Consider the following 26199-nt stretch of genomic DNA (forward strand, 5'->3'; position numbering starts at 1 on the left):
GGTTACTATGGGACCAAGAGTTCCTGTTGACACGACGCTTGTTTGCTCTATCATTTGTTTTTGATCACTATGTGACTATGTTTTGGGATCCTTTAACAAGCTTCTTTGGGGCCCAAACTGGTTTCACAGCAGAGGAGGCAGAATGTCAGAGAACCTTTATGAAGAAAGAATTTTTATTGGTTGGCTGGAGGTCTTTAATGTTCATTTCTTGGTAAAAAAAAAAGAAAAAAAAAAGAAAGAAATATGACGCTGTCCGACTCACCTGATGAAGATATTTTCAGAAAATCACTCTAAAAATGATCCAGAATATCCAAAAATATATTTGACATCACCTTGGACTCTTGGAGTCCAAGGTGATGTCATCAACTGTCTTGTTTTGTCCAAAAACAATCTAAGACCAAATGACATTCAATTAACTATGATGTAAGCAAAGGAAATGCAGCAAATTCTTCCATTTGAGAAGCTGGAACCTAAAATCTGAGCCAAAATAGTGAAGTTACAGTCCAAAAAACCAAAACTATGAGTTTAAAAATGCTATAAAGCTCAGGAACTTGGGGTCTTGGGATGGAAACAGGTGGAGGACAAGCAGAGAAGATCTGGTTGAAAATTGTCACTATGAGCGACCCCTGTCACGTCACACATTTGACCCATTCTTGTTGTAAAAAAAATATTGATTATGGCCACTTTCATCAAAGAGCAACATTGTCCATATTAATTATAAAAAACATTAATCTTTGTCCCCAGACTCTTTCCCTCTCATACTGACCCAAACATATTTAGGGCATCTTTGATTTGAGGTGTTGGCAAAGTTATAATTTGGCAGACAGGCTACATTCTCTGATCCCTGCTGATAGAGTCAACTGGCACAATATCAAGTCAGGCAAAACAGTAACACAACCTGGCTTTTCTTCACTAGCGCTGTCTGAGCTGGGGACATACACTTTACTGTTACCTATTGCTTCTGATAGAAAACATTACAATAATAAGAGTACATCAAATAGCAACTGTGAACAAATGAAACATAACAAACTGTCCATTTGAGACATGATAAAACCATTTAGCATCTCTCATAATTTTCTCCCTGGCTGATTTAAAAGAGTACTGTATTCCTGGTTAAGATCTCTGTGAAACTACAGTGAAACGATAAACCACTTTGTGGGCAGGCCCCAGTACAGCTCTTATTAAAGACCTCATTGTTGACTGTTTGTTCCAGGTCATTTTGTTTCACTACACTTGAAAGGGATGGTAAAAAACCTGCAAGAAGAGGGAGACCTGGCCTTCGTCTGAGCCTGAATACAGCCCCTTCACTTAGCATGAATAAGGGGATGGCTCTGTGTTTCTAGGTCACTGTGCGTGTCCCTGAAATGCACACCTTACTGTCCACAGGGAGGGAGGGCGGAACACAAACAAAACCTAACGTTTGACAACGTCACATTCATATTTAATAGGGAGCTTGAGGACACACTCCTGGAAATTAAACACAGTTAGCACCCGAGTGACACAGTGACCAAAATTCTTTATTTCATGCACATCCATACTCTTCACTGACTGTCCTCCACTCCCTCTCCAGTCTCTTCTGTCTTCACTTTGTTTAATCAAATGGAAATGTCCAAAAAAAAAAGACCTTGATCTTCCACTTGAAAGATCCTTAAGAACCCTTGATGTGTCTCTCAAGCCCATCGGCCTCCACTGAAAATGATCACACCAGAGGACACTGTTGTCCTTGAAATGACAGAAAAGTGGCCATCTTGGCTCTGTTTCATCCCTTGCTCCATAACGCACATCAGAGATCAGTGGAGCAACCGAAACAACTTCATCCGGGACATATACAAGTTTATGCTTTGAAAATATTCAACCAACGATGAAGGTCAACGTAAACAGTGAAAAGAACAGTGTAAGATGTAAACTGCTTAATAGATTTTTTATTGTGTGTAAACTTCTACTTTGTTGAGAATTATGTCACACAAAATGCCCTTTAGAGTAATTTTCTTACTCTCACCCTTGTCCTTTTCTTCTTCTGGTGTACAGTGTTCATGTTTGACCTCAGGCTACAGAGTGTCTGCGGTTGTGACTCCATACCATGTTCCATTTATCACCTGTAATACACACCTGCGTGGCAGCAGGTGAATCCTTGTGAATGACATGATATACGGTATAAACGTGACTTGGGCCTTTCTGCTTTAGTTCATCCACACTATGTTGGGGATGTGGTTGCAGTCTGCCACATTTTTGAAGTTTTTGGGAAAAACATTTTCCAGAAAGAGTTCGTTAAAAAATGTTAAAATAACAAGGTCAATCGCTGGGAAAATCGAATTATCTGGAACGTTAAATGAGCACAAATGCTAACTCTAGTTACTACGTCATCAAATAATAAAGTCCGCATTTTTCTCTAAACAAAAAGACAATTGCCATGACTGCTGTCTTTGTCAAATACAATGAACAAGACTATTCAAGGCCATGAGCTGCCCGCCATACGGCTACAAAACAATGTATTATGTGGGAAAGTACCACATTCTGGGATCTGGGGGCACAGTTTTGTATCTGTCTTGTAGTTATGGAATGCAGATTATGTTTCAGTGCAATCTTTTAGGCATTCTGATTACTGTGCGGGTCGATAAGTGGCGTACATGCCAAAAGGAAGGGGAAGCTCCCTTTATGGACACAGCTCGAAGCTACAGAAGAAAAATCACGACTAAAAACAGAGCAACAATAACAAAAATAAATTTATTCAATCTCAGGAAGACGTTTAACAAGGCACAATAATGGTTTTGCTAAACTATTTAATATGTACATAGATATTCCACTTTTAACAAAGCTAAATTAGTACATAACAGCAATGTTTGTTGTAATGAGATCCAAGGTTTAGCCTCTGTAACATACTGATGATACAATGATAAATATGGCAGTATTACATAACAGCCATTACAAGCCATCGGAAAGCTAAAATAAATATCTGTTCATGCAGATTTTGAGGTGGAAACTACCGGCAGCTGTGAGTCAGGATAGAAAAAGCTGAATAATATACCATCATCAGCATTTATTGTTGTAGCAAACGCTGCAATTTACCACAGTAAATACTACATGTAGTCACTAAAAGAGTAGGAGCTCAGGTCAGGAATCCCAAAATGCGAAGATCAGCCAGGTTAAGCAGGAAACTAATATCACCGAAGACAAACAAGCAGTTAGAGCAAGCCACTGAAATGACCACGGTGCACCAAATGTTTTATTTTGTTCAGACGCCATTGGCACAGACTCTGAGGTTTTTATCCTTAACCAGGGTGACTGGGATGAAGCTGATTGTCAGGATGGAGGTTTTTTAGGCTTCCGCATTTTCTTGAGCTTCTCTTGTCTCACCGTCTCGCCTTCCAAAGAGGACAGCTCAGACATCCTGTGGATGAAAGAGCGAGAGGCTCCGACCATTGGGTCTGGATAGGACTGGTCTGAAGGAACGGGAAGGGGGAGAAGAAGAAATATTAGACTGAGTAACAAGAGAAAAGTGCAGTATTTGCACAAACAAGGGCAAACTCTCCTGACAACACTAGACCCTTGTCCCACTTTGTCATAATCTTTTTTGTTTGAAGAAGTAAAAACCATAAAAATGAAAGGCTGCTGATAAATCAACATCATAAACATCTGTACAGGTTGAAGGTCGGATTCTCCACATGTCAGGACCACAACAAATACCCATCGCAATAACTCACTCTTTTGATTGTCTTTAACAGTCATTAGGTTGTAGCTTGGATAATTCACCTTAGGCCTGCAGAAGAGGAGGAAAGCAGAAGAGGCAAAGGTCTGAGAAATAATTGAGAAAACTATTGATTGGGCCTGGTCTGATTTAGTTTAAATGGGCAAAAAAATAAAAAATACCTGCTGAGTTTGCAGCTCTCAACTGAGAAGGTGTTTCTGCCGTTGAGGACTAGAGTGGAAGGAATGATGATGGCTGGACTTGTATTCAGTTCATATCTTTCAGGGTAGCTGGAGGACAAAAGTGAGGCCGCTATGAATGTATGAAATATAAGGCTGCATAAATCCATCATTAGTCTGATCTTATCCAAATTTACTTTTTACCCAAATGTCACTTGAAAAGACACAAAGTGTTCCCACATATGGAGGACTAATAGTAATAAATGATCTCATTAATGTGCAAAATAATAATGTTTCGGTTTTAGGAATGAAATCATTCGCTTCATGTTGCCAGAATATTTCCCATTAAAAGCTATCGGTTTGAAATCTTGAATATGTTTTGTGACAGATAAATTGCGCGTGCCGAAATTTTAATTTCTCATATTCACATATTCTTGTCATTATAAGACAGCGACTCAGTCTAATTACTAATTACTGCAATCTGTGCAGCTGTCTCCAAAAAAAAAAAAAAAGGAAGAGTACAGCTACAACTACAGCATTGAGTGACAGTAATCCACTGCTGGTTACCCCAGGGTGAAGGGCCGCCCAGCATGGCTGTGGGAAAGCTCCTTGGAGAGGCTGAAGGGATGCAGGTTGCCAGGTCTGTGCATGTGGTAGTCTCTTGGTAGTGGAGGAATCACAGTTCTGGTCCTCTCCAACCTCGTAACTAAACAAATAATTAGACTCAGAATGAGCATCTATGTTTTTTTCCGATATTTAAAGGTCTTTTAAAAAGAAAAGGAATGTGACTATATTGTAAAGTCGGTCTCAAGTATCAGTGTTACAACCTGTGCTCATTATGTGTGATGACAACTCCACCTACTGGCCGTCAGGATACATCCCAGGAACAAACCTCAGATTCAGTGTATCCACTTTTTAAAAGCAATTCATAGTCATATTTCTAAATAATACACATAAAACATGTAAATAAATCTATTCTCAGATGGTGGTGCTAATATTCTGCAGTCCTCACATTGCTTATCAAACAGAAAGTGTCTCCCAGAGATGTCCTTCTTTGGGTCAGTCTCTGACTCCAGTTTGTCATCTTTGGCTAAATTAGGTGACCTGCACATAGGTTGAAGAGACACACATGGGTTGGAAAAAGGTGAATAACACCCTGATAAAAGCAGAAACATGTGTATTATTGTTGGTTGTGTAACACCACCTTGAATACTCATTTCACCCACTCACCCTCCTGCTATGATGCCGCTGACCAAGGCTCTCCAGTCCTTGGACTCTACAACAGATCAATGTTTTGCTCAGCACACATTCAACATAAAGACCCGGCGAGCTAGCTGCGTGTTCAGCAGATACATTGGAGCACGCTTACTCACTGCTCAGGGGTTGTATCACAGGGAATTTCCTCCTCGTATGATTGTTTTGTCTGAAGGCTGCTTGTCCTCCACCTGCCCCCATCCCGAAGTTCCTGTACGCTGGATATCCAGCCGCATCAGGGCCGCGCTGGCTGCAACTCGAGCTTCCCTCTGATATTAAAGCCTTTGCGGTTGGTAGCGACGCGTTAACCTGGAAAGTCATCATACCTGGAGCCGCCATACGAGGACCGCTACACGGTGTCATCTGGTTATAGATTAAATGCGCCACATGCGCTCATCATAACGGGATATTCGCGCAAACTAATCATCCCCGAGCAGCAGATGCTAAAACTGCGGCTCGCCACGGTCAATGCTAGTCACCGCGTCGCCATGGAGACAGGCTTCACTCGAACCGTTACTTATACTAACGTTACATGACAGGTGGTGCGTTCACGTCCCCTTTGTTTCACGCCACCAAATATCAGTTTTTATCGTTTTCAGCCTTATGTGAAAGATTAAAGTGATGTTGTATATCTGCTCATGTGTTATAATAAGTCAGCCACTCGTCATTTATGGCTCATTAGTCGTCCCAACACACAAACACTGCTGAAACACAGAAATACCTCCAACATTACATGCATTAAATGACACAATCACACATTAATGACACGACAAAGCTGATTTTTTTCCACGTTTTTTATTGTACATTTTGAGTCCTTTCAAAACCTGAAAGAGAGAAAAAAAAAAGTTATAGATTGAGAAAGTAATCTTCATTTGTTACCACATACAACACAACGCCCAAGTGTCTGATATGAAGAAAAATTCCCAGACTAATCATCTGACTCACACCTGAAGATGACTGACTGTGAAACTTGAATACATATTTTTCTGCTTTGAACTGAACAAAGTTACATTTCCCTCACTGTCGGGTATCTGCAGCGGATGATTTGACAATTATCGGCTAAGATGTGGTTTCAGACATAGTTGGCTTATAGTCAGCTGGTTTTCACCATAGTCGATAAGATGGGGAAAAAAGAATATGCATCATTAACCACACCGAATAACTTCCACATACACACACCCTGTAGACCTGCGACGTCCCTACGACTCACCATAACTTCAGTTCATCCTCCTGATCATTCTGTTGATCTGATCCTCCCTGTTGCCGGCGTCTCCTCCCTCCACAAAGTGTGTGGTCTTCTTGTTCATACCGCCGCGGGGTGATGACAGCTTGAAGGGCCACAGGAAGTTGTTGGCGGGCTTGAAGTTCTTTCCAACTGTGTAAATCTCATGGATGAGGTCCTCAACACAGATGATGCCATATTTGCCTGCAGATCAAAAGACAATGTGTTTAACAACTGGACAACTTCCCCACACACCAAGGTTTCCCAGTCTGGTTACACAGAAAGTCACTGTTACACACGTGGTTTCAGACAAAACTGGCTTAGTTTGCAGTTTTTCTCACCATAGTCGATAAGACGGGGAAAAAAGTGTGCATCATTAACCACGTGTAATACTATGCTTTAACCCAACAATACATTACAAGTTAATAATTCAGTCGCCGTTCCACCTGTAGCAGTAATAAACACCTTAATCCTGCCTTGAGCAAGAGCAAGTCTCATCTAAAATTAAACTCAGAGGAATAATACCGTCAATCGGGATGGCTAACAAGTAACATTAGGTTCTTTATTTATATAAACACCCGTTTACTGTGCTATGTACAAACAGTAAAGAAAAAAGGTATATCATTTTCCATACCGAGGGCCTTCTCCACCAGAGCGTTGTCTGTGAGGGCGATGCGCTGTTTCCTCATCCTGCCGTGGCCACGCTTGTAGATAAGCTCACGCACTGACTTCAGGTTGGGGTACCTGGTGGCACAACAAGTCATAAAGGTTAGAAAATAAGCTCAAACTGGTTTTGATTCTGTGCTGATTTCTCATTTCCATAAAAACTTAACCTAAACAAGGAAAAGCATTTCAGTTGTGCTGCCAGAACGTAAAGAGTAGGTCAAAAACACATTACTTAATGCTCATCACCTCAAAACATGTGGGACTTTGGGTCAAAGGCAAATCACCTGCTCTGACTTATTGGGTAGTGACCAGATGTGCTACATGCTCGAGTAGTGCAGCATCTGTTTGCTGTGACGAACACAGCTGAGCATTAGCACCAGTGTCATGTTTGTCATTAGCACCTAGTGTCATGTTTGTCATGCTCACAGTAGATCAAGTTTGATAGTCTTATAAAAAGCTATAGCACTAATATTCAAGTGAAAGTCAGATGACTTCATCTTTTACAGCACCACTCAGCAGTGTCAAACACTCAAACATTCCCTTCATCTTTTCCTTTTAATGAGTCATTAAAGATATACATTCATGCAGCCAGGCATCCACCTCCTGCAAGCAAGTTTGACACTGAGTCTACTTTTATGAAAACTGTTTGACAGCACTTATTCCCTGACATTTGACGTGAATTTAACAAGTACAGCGGCATTACGCATCACTGTAGAATGGAGACTCATCTGTCTTCATTAAAACTAAATAACTTTCTTATTCCAAACCAATAATGTGTAATCAATAAACTTGTTTTCTTGAAAAACAGATGACTGGTCCCTGTTGCTATCATGGATTGTGGTTTCAGACAAAACTGGCTTTGTTTCAGTCAGTGTTCACCATGGTCGATAAGATGGGGAAAAAAGTTGAGCATCATTAACCACATCACAGAGAGCAAACAGTGACCAGAGGCGGTGTTCATCAGTGCACCATTACTAAAACTTCTTTTGGTTACCCTCACCTCCATCGTGAGATCAACACCAGGTTTTTTAGTAACAGCCTTACCCCCAGGCGATGTAAGGCTCGGCGATCCTCAGCATGTTGATGGAAGCCTTGTTCAGCTTGACGAACACGCCGTTGAAGATCTGGCGCAGACGGAGCAGCTGCAGAACCTTGCGGACTTTAGGGCTGACACCGTTGATACTGCAGAACAAAACGAGGACGATGGTTAGCACATGACGGCACCGGTACACGGCTTCTTCAACAAGTCAATCGTGGTTTCAGAAATAATTGGCTTATTTTGCATTTTTGTATCACCATAGTCGATCAGTCGGGGAAAGAGGAACATCATTAACCACGCAACTAACGGCATTCACAGGGCAGGAGACTGAATCAGAGACATTTACATGGATTGCTATAGTGCCCAAACTTAGGCATTACAGTTTAACATGCAAGATGCACCCACAGATATACACATGGCATGTTGGGCACCCAAACAGATGTTTCAAAAAGTCCACATCAGCAGCTTGAGCTTCACGTCTTAAAGTCTAGCAACCCATGTGAATGTTACTGATGCTCCTGTCCTCAGTCGACAGCACTCACCCTCTGATCCTGATGACAAAAGCCAGTTTGGGCTCAGCTGGCACGTAGTAGTTTCCCACTTTGCGAGCAGTACGGCCCAGACGGATTTCACGCCTGTACATCTGCCTGTACTCCTTGTGGTACTTCTCAGCCCTCTTGTAGATCAGTTTCCTGGTCACTTTGCGGGCCTGAAACAACACAAAAGAAAAACAGATGACTACTGAAACTGACCAATTACACTGAGTTAGATCAGTTCTTCTGAGTGTGCAAAGAAACTCACCTTCTTCTCTGCCAGCATCTTCTTGATACGCATGGCCTTCATGGTGGCGAAGGCCTTTCGCCTTTTCAAAAGGCTCTCAGGGACCGCCTGCACTTTTTTTCTGTTACACACAGAGTAAACTTCATGGTCACACTGGAAACACACTAACATCGACTGTCCTTCACATTCACATGGCGAGTTTAACCACGTTGACACGTCTCACAGCCGCCACTGGTCGCTATTAGCCACCAGCTAGCCTGTCATCTACCGGCTTGTGCTCATGTCGTCTCTCCCGTCAATGGTGGCGTATTTACGTGAGAACCATAAACACTAAAGCCAGCGACGTATTATAATAGTTCAGTCTAAGCTGAGTTCCCCTTTTTAAATCACAGAAAAGCTCAAGTTCAAAAGCTCTGAGGCTGGAGAGACAGCCATGTTGTTAGGGCTACAGGGTAAGTCCCCATAAAGTGATCATAACAACAATAAAACATGACAATCCTGAACAATACCGCCAGGATAATGGTGCACGCAAACTAAATAATCTATCCAGGGTGTAAAATCATCAAGGATGGCTGTTTAAACACTGGATGTGCTCAGATTTAGAGACCGCAGCAAACACTCACTCTGCGTCCGCCATTGCGCCCACCGAGAAAGAGAAATCTCCTTCTGCGCATGTGCGCGTTAAAGGATTTTAGGACCTCCGCGGACTGTCCTTCCGAGTGCCTGATTTTAAAAAGTTTCTTTAGTTTGCCTATTTAAGTATCATAAAGCGATGTTTTGATTAAATATAGTCTTTCTTATAGTACTGTTGGTTGAATGGCCTCTAAATATACGGTGTCACTTATTCACTTATTACATACAAGAATCCTTAGTTATTATAAAATAAGAAAACAACTTATGTCTTACTCTTCATTCATAAAGATGCGCAGTATTTCTATTGTTTCGATATGTTTACATTTCCAGATGTGATGCTCGATGTAACTGTAACATTGGTTCCTGCTCCACTGTGCCTTACCTCCTAATAAAAATATTTTTAAAAAATTATATATTATATATACGGTGTCATATCACGGTCAATTTTATTTTGTTTTTATTTGGATAGTAGAATAATCAATTTAACAACTAATTCTAGAAATCTTAATCTTAAACTGTCTATTCTGTCATGTGACCATATTTTCGTCGCATATTTGTCATTGTTTTGAAATTAGATTAGATTAGATATAATTCATTCTTCCCACTACGGGCAAATGTACTTGTTACAGCAGCAGAGGGAAACGTAGCATACACTAGAGAATTAGAAAAAAAGTAGAAAAGGCAAAAAACAAACAAACACAATAAACAGACAGAAATTAAACAGACAGAAATATCTATAACCTACACAAAAAACACGAAAGACAATCAACCTTCAAAACAGACAAGTACTGAGGATAATAATATTATTGCAAGAGTAGTGACCATAAATAATATTACAAAAGTAAGTGATATGATATAAATAATAACTGTATGGTATAAATTAGAAAAAATTGAAAAAAAATCAAATTAGACATGAACAGGAGACTACAAGTAACATACAAATAATATCCACGGTGTATTTATGACCGTACATTTCCAGTTTCCACGCCACAGGTGATGGTTGTACACGCGCTGGTACGGCAGAGGGAGCAAACGCTTCATTTTTGCAGACGCGTCTGCAGGGGAAGGTTTGCTTTGCTGGACAGTGTCGCTGGATTCTGGATCTCAGTGGGGGGAGAGAAGACCCCCTCTCCTTCTTCGGGTTATAAAACAAAGGCAGCGTGATGCACAACAGAGTTATGGAAATAAGCAATTTCATAACAATTCAATATGGCCACTAGTAACTTTGCAGTCAATGTTTAATTCAAAACACAGATCTGTTGATAGATGCGCGTTTAATTTGTTTCAAATGTGAGGGCCAAGTAGTATTTCTATTTTGGGCTGCTTTGAAGTTTTCTTTTCTTTTCGTTGCAACTTTTTATATACATATTTTTAGATGCAAAATTAATATTTTGCATTTAAAAAAACACACACGGACTTATAGACCTAAATAGCACAGTGACCTACAGTTTAATTAAAATTTAAAAAACAATACAATCATTCATTTAATTACCTAACTCAACTTACCCATACAAGTTATTGCTCTTTCATAATTAGTATTGCTAGTTCTGCTTTTTATATTGTTGTTAATACCTTAAATAGCTTAGAATAGAATACAATATTAACATTTTGGCATTAACACTCTAATTCTTCCACCCGTGGTTTGGACACGGGACACGCCCACCACCACACATGATAAAGGCTGCTGCAGGACGTTACACAACGTCGTCAGCCAGCGCTATAAAGGGGGGTAATGTTGGAAACCGGTGAAAAACGCATTGCACCCTACACTCACCCCCAGGTGCGCCTTTTGTCCTACACCATCAAAATCACCTTCATGTAAAACCACATGGATTAGTATGTGGTCCAGTCCTTTTTCCAGTCATCTTATCTTTCCACTTTCACAATGAAAAGCTCGTACTGAATCATTGCCAGTAAATTGCTGTGGCATGTGTCAGACTGGTGACAGCTTGAAATCAACCCCCCAAAATAGCTCAAATGACATATTTTGGATATTTGAATGAATAATAGTGGTTTCGCTTTGTATGGGCGGACATTGACCTGGATTTGTAAAAATAAAATATGGCCTGATCTCTGGCTGAAAACTGTATTTGTGTTGTAAAATCCCAATCATAATCCAAAAAAAAACTGTATTTGTGTTGTAAAATCCCAATCATAATCCAAAAAATATATTAAAAACAAGATCTTGTGATATTAATCAGTGGGATAGTTTATTTTTATTTGTCCTAAAACCATATTTTTTATATATAAGTTTGTTTTAAATGTAATAAAACTCCAAATAGAGAGAAAAAAAAATGCAGTGGTTTCCAAGGGTGTGAATGCTATTCTGTGATCTTTCTTTGTGATACTGAATTTGAGGTAGAAAGAAAAAAAAAACCCGCAACAGATGAGTGTTAGTTGAAATCTTTGAGGTTACATCACCTCTCTGAGTGTAGTGTATGGACCCGGCGCTTCATTCTGACAGGCGCTCAAGTCTCAGTCCTATTGGGTCCAGCGTTGATGGGTGGATTGAATAAATAGCGAGTGAGACGCGAGTAAGGGTGTGAGATGAGTGGAGGAGCAGCAGAGGAAGTAGGAGGCACACACACAGTTCGTAGTAGCTGCTCATAACTTACCGCAACAGTAGTGGCAACTGGACTCTGACCGAGCAGCACCTGAACTCTCTTTTTACGCACACAAGTTGCGGTAGCTGCTTGCGCTTTAGTATTTTTTTCTCACCACTTTTACGCGCGGTGTTTTTGAGCGTTTTTCTTACCCCCCTGCCTTGCAACTGTGCAACCAAGTTTGTCGGCGTGACCCTACCTATCTTTTCCCCTTCCTTTCGCTACTTGTTTTTGAATTATCCGGCCAAAGATGATGATTATCATCGCGGAGTTTTTCGTGGTTATTTTAAAAGTGCTCTGGGCATTTGTGACTGCCGGGGCTAAATGGGTTGTGCGGCCCAAGGAGAAGAGCGTGGCGGGACAGGTGTGCGTGATCACCGGGGCTGGAAGCGGCCTCGGGCGGCTCTTTGCCAAGGAGTTCGCCCGGAGACGAGCGATACTGGTGTTATGGGACATAAACAGCCAAAGCAACGAGGAAACCGCGGAGATGGTGCGGCAGATATACCATGAATTGGACACTCCCATAACCAAAGACGGTAAGTCTGCTTTATTTGCAGCAATTAAGATGTTATCTGTTTTTTACGCATGGACAATCTGTTGTTTGTAATCTGTGTTTTCTTAAGTGTTAGGTAATTATATTTCAAAGATACTAGATACAGTGTTATCGCATGCTGTGTGGAAATGTTTCACGCAAGATACGTGGACATGGTTGCAGCGTCTCACAGGCATCAGATCTTTAAACATGACTGACTTGCTTCTTCAGATGGTCTCTTAACATTAGTTTTTTTGAAATCCATGATCAACCTTGACTACTTAATTCATATGTCGGTTCCAGCTTACTCAACAAAGTTTTTCACTGATCACTTTAGTCATCTTATTTCCATCTCCCCCCCCCCCCCCCCCCCCCCCCCCTACAGGACCTGTTGGAGGGGTAGAGGAGGTCCCTCCTTTCCAGCCGCAGGTCTACACCTATGTGTGTGATGTGGGAAAGCGTGAGAGTGTGTATTCCACGGCTGAGAAGGTCCGCAGAGAGGTGGGAGAGGTAGACATACTGATCAACAACGCCGGCGTCGTCTCTGGCCATCACCTCCTGGAGTGTCCCGATGAGCTGATCGAGCGCACCATGGTGGTCAACTGTCATGCACACTTTTGGGTGAGTTGATGCACAGACAATGAAGCATGTGAAAATATGTAATTTGTGTTGTGTGTGTATATTTAGACCTATAGTATGATGGTTTGATCTCGCTGCCTCGGTTTCCATGAGCACAGTATTATCAAATGTGTTTACTGTGATGCTATGTTCACAGGAATGTTTGCAGCCTGACTTGCATGCCTATTCATAATCTTATCCGTCTGTGTGCCAAGAATCAAAGGTGTGTGTGTGTGTGTGAGTGTATGTATGTGTGTCTCTGGGACTGAAAAAAGTGTGACCATAAATAGTTCCCTGGCATGTTCAAATTTCAGCTCCACTTAGTTTAATTCTGCCAGAGGAGAGTCACGGGTTTGGCTTTGTAAATCCTGCCTTTGCTGCTCTCTGGCAGCCCCGATCAGTGATGATCCACATGGTATGTCAGCCCTTCCCTCTCCTCTCCTCTCCTCTCCATTCCTCTCCTCTCTGCAGCGCAGATCTGCACAAATCTGACTTGCGTGATTGAAGTGGGGGGGGTTCTGTACGTGGGTTGGATCTGTGTTGGATCAGCTCGCCACATTTTGTTGGCAGGCAGTGATTTGTTGTGTATCAGATTTTACTCTGGCTCCGTTCCTCCGGCCTTTTCAGTGTGAATACTTATCTGAAAGGCTACGTGGACTTGATGGAGTGAATATGTTGTACTTAAGATAAGCATAAGCTGCAGTGTGGAACAGGCCAGGTTCTATCACAGCTTTATTTCATGTGCTTGTGTGTGTTTTTGGGGGGCGTGGAAAGCAGCTGGCAATTAGAAATCCATTGAAGAGTAACCTTACTGATGAGATTTAGAGTTAAGTGTGTAGCATTTAAGCTCCTCTTCTAAATTGCCAAATAGACCACTAATGAGAATTGATTGCATACAGTTGGCCACCTGTGTGGGACAGTTGTAGTGATTGTGCACAAATTGGTTTATAGGCCTGCTGTGGAGTATTTAGCAAAGATTCAGATTGTGTCCTTTTGCCTGTTGGCATGGCTCTAAATTGACTATTTCATCTTTGATTGCATTTGCCACGATATATTGAGCAATGGGTCTAGTGAAGCGCATGATGCTCATTTTGAGATTTTTGGCTGCAGACTCTTCTTTTGACAGAGAACCGCATTCTCAGTGATACCATGAAACCACAGTGATTGTGAAGCTCCCTAATTGAGCATGAAAATCTCTTGTGTTGTCAGTCAGGCAGGTTGTGTATTTCCTCTTTTAATGGCTGCTCCATTCAACTATTCATGGGGCTCTCTGCTGGCCATCACCACTTATTTTTTTTTATTTTTATTTTTTAACATCCAGGATTTGAAGTCAGGATCCAGTGGTTGGGTGGCAGATTTGGGTTTTTTTTTTTTAATAGGGGCCTGTGTTTGTTCTCCCATATTCTGTGCAGAGCGTGGTTTCTTTAGGGGTGGGGGGGCAGATGAAAGAGGAACTTAATGAATGGCGACAGCCAGAATGGAGGATGTGGTTCATTAAAGACACAAGCTAGATGAATAGAGCTTAGACTAACAGGGACCTGTCCACTTTCCTTTCTTACACAAACACGGTACAGTTACTCATTGCATGCAGTATGGAGAATTACACAAACCTTTGATTTATTTTCCCCCCTTTTTTTTTGATCAACCGGTTTATAAAACGAATTAATTATTAATAATTGTGCTTCATGACTGAAGTAATACTAGTTTAGAGCCTTGTCATACCAAGTAGATATTAAATGAATATTTGTGTTCATGCTGACACAAAAGGAAATTACAAAAGGGGTTTGACTTTCTTGAAAACAATAAGTAAGAAATCAAAGTGTCATTTTAATTAATGTTTATTTGCTCCATCATTGTCCATGTTTTTTAGGCTACAGCAATGGACATTAACATTCTGGGATGCATTCTTCGTGAGGTGTGTTCATCTTATTCAGCCTGTCAAGCGTCACTATTTGGCAAAACTTGATTACTCAGGGCCACTCAGGGAGGTATCAGGAAAAATCCCCAATACTTGTCCACCTCCCTGCATTAATCCCAGCCAGTCACTGAAATTACAACAGTTTCTCAAGAGCAACATGACAGCAGGTTCAAAGCTTTCCCTACATCTAAAATACACCAGAGTGTAAAATAAGCACAGACAAAGACTGCCAAGTTTAGATGAAAAAAAGATGATTTTTTATTTTGTCTCATTTGTTGGACAGCGTAGTGGGAATAAGGCAGGGATGGAGACATGAACAGGAAGCGGATGGTAATCATAGTGTGTGTGTTTGTGTGTGTGTCTGCCAGACTGGCCCGGCTCAGACCCCACACTTCTTCTGTCCTCCTTCCACAGGCCCCTCTGACTCCTCCCAACCTGATTTGGAGGCAGTGGGTGCAGCTGCATGGCAGCCATGGAGGCCAGCTCTGTTCATCCGGCTCTGCCACACATACACACACTTTAGCGCGTGCACACACTCACACATGGACAAACTGCTATGATTCAGTCCCTTGCTGTCTTTCGGTTTTTATGAAGCACGGGACCATAACATTTAATTTGTTTGATGATGCTTTGATTAGTCCAGCTGGCGTTTTGTGATGTTTAGGCCTTTAGTCATGCCGGGATGGGAAATGTGCAGTCATTTCAGTAAGTGTCACCAGTTTATGTTTCAGGATTAGTGTGTGTCTAGTGGAATGACATGAAAGGAAATCATCCTCAGCATCTTGAGCTGGTTATCCAACAGGTGGTTTATGAACAATAAGCAGTTTCTCCTCCTCCTGGAAATTGTACCTCTCTCTCGTGCGACTACATGAAAGCACAGAGCGCTCGACAGTGACATGGCGGGAAAAGAGCAGAGGAAAGAAAAGAGGAAGGAAGGCACTGCCTTCCCATCCACTGGCGAGGCGAGAGGGTAATGGTAAGCTGCTGCTGACCCACTTTATCTGACAATTGGTTTCTTGTCTGTGGATCAGCTTGACAAGATGCCAGGCGACAGGAGCCAAGTTCCGCAGGCCGCATTCCTGCTGTATCCAGAGAAAGGAGGCAGCCAGGCAGAAGGGTCCTACTTGACTGGTTTTATATGGGCCCCTCCTTAGGCCTGGTGCACCTGTACCCCCTCACTGGAGTTAGCCACAACTACTCCCATGTTGGGTGTCTCCCTGAACATGTACCTGTTCGCAAGGGAGGGGATTAGGGCTGCAACTAACAACAATTTCAATCTATTAATCTGCCAATTTATATCGGGACAAATGCCCATTTATAATTATAATGTGTCTTCAAACGTTCTGGTTTAGCTGACCAACAGTCCAAAAACCCAAAGATGGTCAGTTTGCTATCATGTGACGAAGAACAGCATTCAATCCTCATTTGAGTGGCTGGAACCAAAGAATGTTTGGCACCTTTGCTTGAGATAGATCAATTCTTAAGGTAGATTAAACAGACAAAAACGACAAATGGACTGAAGTGACTATAAGTAATGACACAGGCTTTAGTTAGTTTAGTTTCTTGTGGTAAAACAGTCTAATTGCCGTGGTATGATTACCCAAGAGTGAAAAATACTAGTCTATGATGTACACACAGACACCAAGAATTTAGTTTTTGTGTCACACATTGAATCCTGGGATTCTTTGTGTTTATACTGCATTGACACTACATCCCCTCTGGCCTATTGATGCAGTTGCTTTCCAGGTAAACTAGATTCCATTAGTACAACCAGCATTGGGTTTGAGGTTTAATCAACTGTAACAGAGGCTTACTGACCAGCAAGGTCACCACAACATGACCAATCTGCATCCATCATCCCTGATGACCAGTAAACACAACCCACTCAAATTCCCAGATCTGTTGTAGGATCAGAAGAGCTCATGCGTTTTTTTTTTTTTTTTTTCTCTCTCTCTCTCCTTCATTCTCTCATCCGGGGAGAAGTCAGTCCAATTAAATGGCCATCTGGTCCTACACTAAGGCCAATATTTTGTTCATATTGCTGTTGGTCAGGCGCTTGCACTAATGCAGTCTGACACCCCAGCTGCAAGAAGCTTTGTGTGGCTTAAATGTTCCTGGGGGCACGCACCAATTAGGGGTTGCAGCGGGCAAGGCATCCCCACATAGGCCAAGGAGGCCCGACTGTGTCAGCGGGTAATTTAGCGGAACAAGGGAGCGTTGAGACCCAATTACGGCAGCTCTGATGTAAGACACGAGCCCCTGGTTGCCTTCACACATTTTGTGTCTGAGAGGTCAGCGGGGGTCATACCCACATGCCAGAGCTGCCATGAGAAGCAGGACATTGCACAAGGGTGGGAGAGAGACGGGACGTTTGTTCACGTTTAGCTCCGTCCTTCAGCTGAAGGAATGGGCCTTTCCTCCCATCAGTTCCAGTTCTTTTCAGACCACTCAGCAAAATTGTCCAGTTGTATCTGAGTGTTGGCTTTAGTCTGAGAATATTGTGCCAGATCAAGTCATTCCCCGCTCTCTGAAAGTTGCTGTGGGAGTGGGAAACTTTGGCTCCGGTCAGGTATGGGCATATCTTAAGTTAATGCTTCATTTGCACGCAACTCTCTCCCTCATCCGCTGCCATTCTGGCTTGCAGAGGCCTTTCTCAGCTCGTATCCAGGCTTCGTGTTCTCTTGCCCCCCTCTCTTTGGGCCCCATCATTCAATGAGTTGAATATTGCAGCAACTTAAATTTATGTCCTGGAAAAGTGCAGATGTTTGGAGCTGAGTCAGATCAGTTATACTATACCTGGCTATAGAATAAAAGCCGATAACGGTGAAGTCATCTCTTTTTTTTTTTGCCAGCCTTTACTCCGTGTAGATCGGACTTATTGCTTCCAGTTTTATTCACTTCCTAAAACAAGGAGAAAGATGTCTCAGCACAGCAGAGATTACAGTAGAAGTCTGATGCAGTGGTTGCAGTTTTAATGAGGCTTTTCCTCCCCTGCCAGTGGTTTCATGGCTGTACTACCTGGTACCATGCACTCTCTGGCTCTGTGCTCCTCTCCAGCAAATGTTTACAAAGTAGGCTGAATCGTTTCTCTGGGCAGATTTACATACTGTACTGACCACTGAAACTGTTGCCTTTCATTTATTGGACCGCAGGACAACAAACGCTCAAAAGCGACGTCTTTAAAGTTTGATTGCAAAAATCCTTTTGAATTCATACTTTAACTTAAAAAACTACAAATTGTTTCAGCGTTTGTTGTGATGTAAAGGTGTCCTCTGTTTTTAATTTGCAACCTTGTGACATTTTCAAAGGGCATTGTAGGCCACATGCATTGTTCTTCACTATGGCAGCGCACATCTGACTTGAATAGATCTAGCAGCGCTACCAACAAAAGGCCTGCTGGTTGTTTGTAGACCTCCTAGTGGGAGAGTGATTGGTCAGTTCCTGTCATTGCTGTCTCATGTCACACCTGCTGATTGGCTCATGCTGTGTCCAAAGTCAGCAGACGGGCAGAATGAGGAATGGATCCATAGGTTAATCAACTGTAACTCTCTCTGAATCACCTCCACGGGGGGGGTTGCTCTTCTCACCACCTCACTAACTCTCATTGGACCGGCCGGTGGAACCACTCGGGCTCTCACGTGGCACTCACGGTGAAACTCTTTCATCTCAGGGCTCATCTCGCTGCCAATTGTTCTGCTGACTGCTGCTCAGGCAGGGCGCAAGGCTGTGTGGGTAGACGAGAGGCTGAATTGTATTGTTGTTGAGTGAACGGAGGCCTATGATTGGTGTTGTCACCAAGTCTTTAGAGCTGGGCCCAACGACGGGTACCAGATCTGTGTGGGAAAAGAACAGATTGTACAGCGGCGCGCACATACACACACACACACACACGCACACACACCACATACCTGTTTGTTCAATGAATACCTGTAAAGGGGAAAACCCTCAGTCTTCTCTAATTCACACCTTTTCACAAAGGAAAAACGCTCAACTTAAAATGTAACTTTTTCATATGCTGCACCTCAGACTGATTCTTCTTTTTTTTTAGTGTGTGTGTGTGTGCGCCCGTTATGAATTCTCATTCAGACGCCTCTCTCTGCATCACCATGGAGAAGAAGGGAGAAACACATGGAGAGGGGGGAATGAGAGGGAGGCAGAGAGGATCAAAGGGCTTTGGCACAGACAAACTGCACAAGTGAACTAACCTTCCTCTTTTTTTCTCTTTGCCCTTCTGTCTCTTCTGTCCTTCCCCCAGACCACCAAGGCGTTTCTCCCCAAGATGCTGGAGCTGAATCATGGTCACATTGTGACGGTTGCCAGCTCCCTGGGTTTATTCAGCACAGCTGGAGTGGAGGTTAGTATCATACACAACAACACGTACACATCCCATCGTTCCCACCATCCAAAACCAGTGCTTTTCTCCAAAGCTCTCAGCGTGCCAGCTAGCACACTGGGCCGGGGGAGGTTAGGCCCCCTTTCTCTAGTTGTCCCTCCACCCGTTAAATTAAGGGACACAGATGAGCATTGGGGAGCCTCTTATAGATTCCTCTATCTGCAGCAGTGGGGGTGTTGGGCCCCTATTGGGCTCTGGCCCTGGGGCCAGAATGAGCTGACAGCTCCCCAAGAGACAGAGACATCTTCATCACTGCTTTGTGAACAACTTGGTGCTCACTCAGTATTCAGCTCACAGCAGCTTTCAATGGATAAGTTTTTGGTTTTCCTTCCTATAGTTTTTTTTTTTCTTTCTTTTTTTCAACCCTGTACAGATTCTTTTTCTTATTTTAATACATATTAAAATATTCAGTGGAGTCATTTGTCTCCATAACCACAGAGGGAGTAAAGTGGTAGCCCTCCTAGAAGGTTTTATTTTGATATTTCGGAGAGCAGCGTTCTCATTTATCCCCTTCCTTGGCTGAGAATGGTGTCATTTTCAGATCGTCTACAGGGACTACCACTCCATTTGGCTTTGTTTTTATAGCTGCACGTTTTGCTTTTGTTGTACGAGCATTCATCCATAATGATCCGAGTCCCCCTTCAAAGGATCTGAAGCTAAGTCAGTTTTTGTTAACCTATTATGCTTCCTGGAAGTGCCTCGAATGTGATTTCAGATGTGCACATTAATTTGAGGGAACCAAAGCCCTCATCTGTCATGTGGGCACAGTCAAATCTCTTTATCCTCCCCATGTTTAGCAACATGCATCTGTGTTTGCCCAAGCCTTTTTTTTTTTAATAAAGATTATTTCCATGGCGAACCACATCAAAACCTTCCCGCCAAGCAGAGCAGTCTCCTGATGCACTAGAGAAGAATGCTAATGAAACCGTAGAACAGCGGACAGGCTCGCTCAGGTTTTTTTTTTTTTTTTGTGGCTGTATCATTAACAGCAAGGAGAGACCTCTGTGCCCATGGGGCATGTTTGATAATGTTCTCTGTGGTCCCTGGGTGCGGGCTGGGGCAGAGTTTTACAGGGCTAACCTGTTCTCTCTTTATTCCCTCCAGGATTACTGCGCCAGTAAGTTCGGTGCCATTGGGTTCCACGAATCACTGAGCCATGAGCTGAAGGCCTCCGAGAAGGACGGCATCAACATGACTCTGGTGTGCCCTTACCTGGTAGACACGGGAATGTTCAAAGGCTGCAGGATAAGGTAAGCTTCAACTCACCGGCCAGTGTAATTGTATTTAACGGTTTCTTGCACCTGGTATGAGTTTGTCATCTCTAATTTTCACCATATAAAATTCCTCACAAACACCTTTTTTTTAACTTCAAAGCAAGCAGCTGATGGTTTGTGCTGGGTAAGAGATCTTACAAAGTCGCTCGTACGCCATTGGTCAGTGCTTTGCTTAAACAAAGCGGGAGACTTTCCCAAGGGAAAACCTCACCAACAGGTGCACCTGGAATAAGCCCCCACCCCCTTCCCAACCTTTTCTCCACCCTTACTTTGTTTGATAGTTGCAGTCAGCAGGTGGCATGTTCTCTGGCTTTAAAAACTGCTCCATTACTGTGCACAAAAACAAATCCAGTATCACCTAATTCAGGCGTCGATTTAAATTGTAATTCCAGCTTTTTAAAGTATATTCAAACATCCTGATAACTCCAATCAATCAAATTTATTTCACAGTTTTAAATCTCAGTATCTTCAATTAATTTTGGAGCCTGTAAATAACCAAGTTATGATATTTTCTTTCCATCCAGGAAGGAGATTGAGCCTTTTCTGCCTCCCTTGAAGCCAGAGTTCTGTGTGAAACAGGCCATGAGAGCCATCCTCACTGACCAGCCCATGATCTGTACACCTCGCATCGTCTATATGGTCAACTTCATGAAAAGGTGAGCCGCCTCTTACATTTCTAATATCCTGTTTCAATTCCATTTCAGTTTTTCACCTCATCACCTCTAACAGGAGGATCTTGTGTCATAAATCTTTATCTTTTTGTCCCGTCTCCCCCGCAGCATCCTACCCTTCGAGGCCATTGTGTGCATGTACCGGTTCCTAGGCGCCGACAAGTGCATGTACCCCTTCCTAGCTCAGAGAAAGGAGGCCATGAACAACAATGAGGCGAAGAATGGGATCTAGGGGGCGCTGTTTGTAACACAAACAGAGGCACATAAACCTGCAAGCATGAGGAAACAACCACTGAGGATGGAAAAATGGGGAAGACGGGACGGAAGGAAAGACTGAATCTAGACTGGTGCACTTGCATTGAGCAAACGCAAAGGTTTACCATATTGTTCCTCTGGAACAAAGAAAGCTGTGTATTACACAAAGGATTTATTTGACTTTGTTTTGTTTGTTTTTGTAAGTTTGTTTAAAGAAACCAACATCTATATTCTGTGTCACTAGTTTTGAAATCATACAGAAAAGGTATCCAATAATTAACTATTTACGTAATGTAGTCACCAGCCTTATCTAGTGTCATTGTGGAAATATACAGTATGTTACTGTACAAACAGTAAAAAAAAAAAAAAAAAAAAAAAGTTTTCACTTTTATTTTATTTTTGTAGACATGCACTGTAATTTCTGATTTTTCTCTACACTGCCAGCATTCTCTGTGTAGGAAAGTTCAACACAGCATTTCAAACTACCCAACGTCTCCCGATGCAGAGGCTCTTTTTCAGTCCGTCAGGAAATTGGTTTGCAGCTCGACATTTTTCGCTTGTGCCGTCTTACACGATGAATATTTCACAATTAAAAGTCGACCATATTCCACTGTTGTTTAAATATGTAAGTTACAGACATGTAGCATATATGTTGGTAATGAAGTCATTCCAAATGGGGGACATTTAAATGCCAGATCGTGGCTGATTTTTATATCTTCACAGGAGTTTCCAGTGCAATGGGACTCAACATTGTCCCTTCATGGTCCTGTCATTTCAGGTCTGTGTCGACTAACCTCTCAAATGAAAAGTGGACGAGGGAGTCAATGTCCTGGGTTGAACTAACATGTGTGACACATTCAGAATGTACTGCTTTGGGAGAAACTGAGAGGAAATCCATTTTTTATTTCTCTCATTTGTCTTTATTTTCAAGATCTGTGGTGTTTATATTGTAAATTTATCTGTTACCAATATTATTTGTTTAAAAAAATAAATAAATAAATAACCTGATACAGGCTGTAACTCCAGGTGAACCGCTGTCCCAACACTGATGTGTGGTTGAGGGAAGTGCATTAAAGACACTAGCTTTTCATTAATTTTTCCAAAGTAACACTTAAACTCTCCTGTCCATTGTCCACCTTGTCCAGTTAAAGTGAAATGTAAATGTTTTAATGTTGTGAATATCCCAGTATCCCAAAATGACTGTCTCCACCATATTTGATGTATGAATATTTTATATACCTTTTTGGGACGACAAGAGTTTTTGAATTTCAACTACATTCCAATAGGCATCATTCCTCCAGTCACAGTGATGAGCCTAAATTCTCTACCTCTTAATTTTTGCCTTTTTTTTTTGACAGTATGACATAAGCCTCTTTTTTTTTTTTTTTTTTTTTCATTTTTTGTAATTTTCTGAAGACTGCTCCATAGCCGAGCAAATGTGGTTCCAATGTTTAGTGTCTCTACCTAACTTAAATTAATAAAAGTGATTTAGATTATTAAATGGTGTGTCGTCATTAACTTGAATTCACAGGAAAGATGATGAAAACACCTCCGGACTTTCTGTTTATAGTAGTGGAGAGTGTTTGTGATGCCTGTGACTCACAGGAAAGACTCTTCTGCAATGCCATGAACTCCTTGGACACAGTTTCTACTGTTAAGATGACACCCTCCCAGCCCTTTTCTCCTCTTTATGACTACTCTTTTGACTAGTATCGGTATCACTGTCCTCCCACATTGTGCCACACTGAGTCAGGTGGCCTTTAGATATGGGTGTTGGCTAAAGAGGGCAAAGAGCCATTTGCTACAGTTTATACTGTATGTACAGCACCAAAGTCACACTAAAAAATGAAAGAGGATGCATAAGTGGTCATGTTGTCATATTTTAACTTCACACAGTCAAACTAATGCAGTGATAATGGTTAGCAGAAACACTTATCAATTTAAAAAAAATGCAGTTTTGGCAACCATCTGAGAGCAAGACCAATGAAACTCCTTCCATTTCCACTAGAGCTGTTATGTAGCTGACCCCTGCCCTTTACTTCCCTAAAGGAAAGCAAAAACAAAGCAAGATTACCTAACCACACCACACCACATTAGGATGTCATGAGCTAGATTTGGACTCACTTCCTCACACTGCTGAGTTGTTTGTTGCATGGCTGTAGATGCCTTTGAGATCACGTCCTTGGTATTTGTCCGAAAATTTTGGGGATTTTAGTGACCTAAGGTGCTGTTTATATTCTGAAATAATTAAAAAAAGTCATACATAACTGCTGTTCAGCTTGGAAAAAAAAAAAATTGTAAAAATGCATTTTCTCAACGCCTAGAGGTGGTTTTTAAAATCAATCAAAACATTTTTGGTGTCCTCCAAGATTCCCTCTAGACATTTTTCAGGCCAAGAAAATAAAACAATGCAATGATTCATATTTCTCGCCCATAAACGTTGGGGGAACCTGACGGCTTGAACTCTGTACATCTAAATCTGGGTCAGACATGTCTTCAAAGCCCTTCGAGTGCTGCCTCAGGCTTCCACTGTCAGACACCAGCAAATCAATTCTCGATGAGTGATTAAAATTGACTCGGGCTCGAGTCCAAACGGTGCTAACCTAGAGCTTTTCGACTGTAAATCCCCAAAACTGAGCTTTCTTGACACATCTGCCTGTTAATTAACAGCATTATGGTTTAGAAAACCAGATCTCAATAACAAAGTAGGTTTCTTCACTTATCTAACAAAGTTTTACCTTGAACATTTTTGAGCTAAGTGATTCTCCACACATCTATCAGTGTGATCGCTCATCTTTCCACAGAACAAATTGATTTCCTGGTTGGTGACAGAGAAAGAAACCATCCTACTGACTCTGACTGCGAGTTCCCTTCTCTTACCTCCCCGGTGCATTACAGGGAAGTGCCGAGATGTCAGAGCCTCAGCCCACAGCACGCAGCGCTCCTCTGCCGTGACTAATCAGGGCTGGATAAAGTTGCTCAGTGGCAGATTAGTTCTAATATGAAGGAGAGCTGTACTGACAGTTTCGATCCCTCTGTGTACAGAAGCAATCAGCACCAAAGTGCAGCCTCTCCAAGACTCTGTAGCTCAAATCAGCCTTACTGTGTGAAATAGGCCTTTAGTTAAGTACACACAAAAACGCTCTCATCCAAGAAAGAAAACTATTAGGATTTTGGCTTGATTCGTTGCTTGGACATCTATCAACATCTATAGGATTCCCCTCAATCTTTTATCCTCCTGTTAATACACCTCTAATTTAGAGGACTTCAAGGGGGTAGATGGCACATAATTCAGACGGAAAAATCAATGGCTCTGGCATTTGCTTTTGCATAGCATGGACGTGCTCCACAGCACCATTGATTTTATTCTATTTTGGGCTGTAAGGTTCAATTCCCATATTGGCTGGTCAGAGCAAGGCAATTCATCTCGGGTCTAACACGGCCTCAAGCTGGTCTGCCACTACCTGAACAAGCTTCTGGAATAGAGATCTGCTGCTAATGTGTGTGAACAGCCTTGGCGCTCCTCAATGGCTAGCAGATGTAGCTGCCAGCTGAGTCCATTAGTCAGTGAAACTGAATTAGACCACCGCTGTCCTGTTCGCTCATTCATCTCGCTAATGGGAGAGAACGGAGTGGGTTTGGTGTTGCAGAGGTGGTGGACATACGCGTGGAAAACGCAGTGATACAACACAAGTATGCCACAGATAAGGTGCACACAATGTATGCTTGTGCTATCCGTCCAGCCGAGTGTCATGAAATTTCTCTTTTGGAAAAACAAGCAGCATTTTTTTGTTCACTACAGAATGAGATCCGTTTCTAGTATAAATGAACAGGATGTCATGACATTACAAATGTTGTAGTTATTCAACTGTAAAGAAGATTAGAAGATTTAATTAATCCCTCAACGGGGAAATTCTTTCCCCCCTGAGATCTTCAAATAGCACAAGTGAAGGACAACATGAAACAAAGTCTTTGTCCTCAGAAAGTGATTTGTTAGTTTGGGCTGCATAGAAGAAGAAGATGATTAACTTTATTCCCTGAAAGGGGAAATTCTTTATATAGTTATAGCTACATATTAACAAGCTGCACAGTGATGATTTAAGGGATAGGTCGTGTGATATTTTAGATTTTTCTTATTGCAAACAAATTCCAGGAAAAGACAGAAACCTGATCCTAATAACAAGTATTATCTGTATAGCCACAACCTAAACATGGACACCAAGTCAAACCAGATATACTGTCCTGCCCTAAATATTCACGTGTGTATTAATTCATAATTCTATAACAAATGATTTACTCCTGTTTGAGTAACACTTGTTCAAAACTACACGGCCCAGCTGTTTTTCCGAAATTTCAGAGATTTGTATTTTCTTTAAAAATCAGTGGGCATGGGGCTGAGAGCCACATAGGAGAGTTTTGCGAGACTCTCACAGTAAAAAGAAAAACAGAATATCCCCAGACATATCCTTTAAGATAA

At 42.0% G+C, this 26199-nt stretch overlaps 3 protein-coding genes and 4 non-coding genes across 8 annotated transcripts; 1 reads left to right on the top strand and 6 right to left on the bottom strand.

The window, feature by feature from the left end:
* Positions 1-3196: 3196 nt before the first annotated feature.
* Positions 3197-5629, bottom strand: cxxiiih8orf89 (chromosome XXIII C8orf89 homolog). Of its 2 annotated transcripts, XM_010733858.3 has the most exons (7): positions 5238-5627; positions 5095-5140; positions 4877-4968; positions 4432-4570; positions 3868-3975; positions 3702-3757; positions 3197-3440 (listed from the first exon to the last, which is right to left on the bottom strand). In XM_010733858.3, exons 1-7 carry the CDS (start codon positions 5479-5481, stop codon positions 3301-3303), a joined length of 825 nt encoding a protein of 274 aa, XP_010732160.2. In that variant the 5' UTR covers positions 5482-5627; the 3' UTR covers positions 3197-3300. The 2 variants fall into 2 exon arrangements, with proteins under 2 accessions (XP_010732160.2, XP_027129857.1); XM_027274056.1 differs by lacking the exon at positions 3197-3440 and having other exon boundaries at positions 3702-3792; positions 5238-5629.
* Positions 5630-5897: 268 nt separating this feature from the next.
* Positions 5898-9559, bottom strand: rpl7 (ribosomal protein L7). The gene is made up of 7 exons (XM_010733846.3): positions 9449-9559; positions 8847-8946; positions 8588-8754; positions 8051-8188; positions 6975-7084; positions 6329-6544; positions 5898-5942 (listed from the first exon to the last, which is right to left on the bottom strand). Exons 1-6 carry the CDS (start codon positions 9460-9462, stop codon positions 6336-6338), a joined length of 738 nt encoding a protein of 245 aa, XP_010732148.1. The 5' UTR covers positions 9463-9559; the 3' UTR covers positions 5898-5942; positions 6329-6335.
* On the bottom strand, positions 6182-6274 carry LOC113744534 (small nucleolar SNORD12/SNORD106). Its single transcript, XR_003461617.1, has one exon. It is a non-coding gene; the product is annotated as a small nucleolar SNORD12/SNORD106 (small nucleolar RNA).
* On the bottom strand, positions 6637-6727 carry LOC113744533 (small nucleolar SNORD12/SNORD106). The gene has a single exon (XR_003461616.1). It is a non-coding gene; the product is annotated as a small nucleolar SNORD12/SNORD106 (small nucleolar RNA).
* On the bottom strand, positions 7841-7932 carry LOC113744531 (small nucleolar SNORD12/SNORD106). The gene has a single exon (XR_003461614.1). It is a non-coding gene; the product is annotated as a small nucleolar SNORD12/SNORD106 (small nucleolar RNA).
* LOC113744535 (small nucleolar SNORD12/SNORD106) lies at positions 8257-8346 on the bottom strand. Its single transcript, XR_003461618.1, has one exon. It is a non-coding gene; the product is annotated as a small nucleolar SNORD12/SNORD106 (small nucleolar RNA).
* A 2423-nt stretch (positions 9560-11982) lies between the features above and the next one.
* rdh10a (retinol dehydrogenase 10a) lies at positions 11983-22826 on the top strand. The gene is made up of 6 exons (XM_027274310.1): positions 11983-12597; positions 12979-13214; positions 19385-19483; positions 20627-20772; positions 21321-21452; positions 21576-22826. Exons 1-6 carry the CDS (start codon positions 12312-12314, stop codon positions 21697-21699), a joined length of 1023 nt encoding a protein of 340 aa, XP_027130111.1. The 5' UTR covers positions 11983-12311; the 3' UTR covers positions 21700-22826.
* Positions 22827-26199: the final 3373 nt, after the last annotated feature.

The sequence above is a fragment of the Larimichthys crocea genome, chromosome XXIII (genome assembly GCF_000972845.2).
Source record: "Larimichthys crocea isolate SSNF chromosome XXIII, L_crocea_2.0, whole genome shotgun sequence".
Lineage (NCBI taxonomy): Eukaryota > Metazoa > Chordata > Actinopteri > Sciaenidae > Larimichthys > Larimichthys crocea.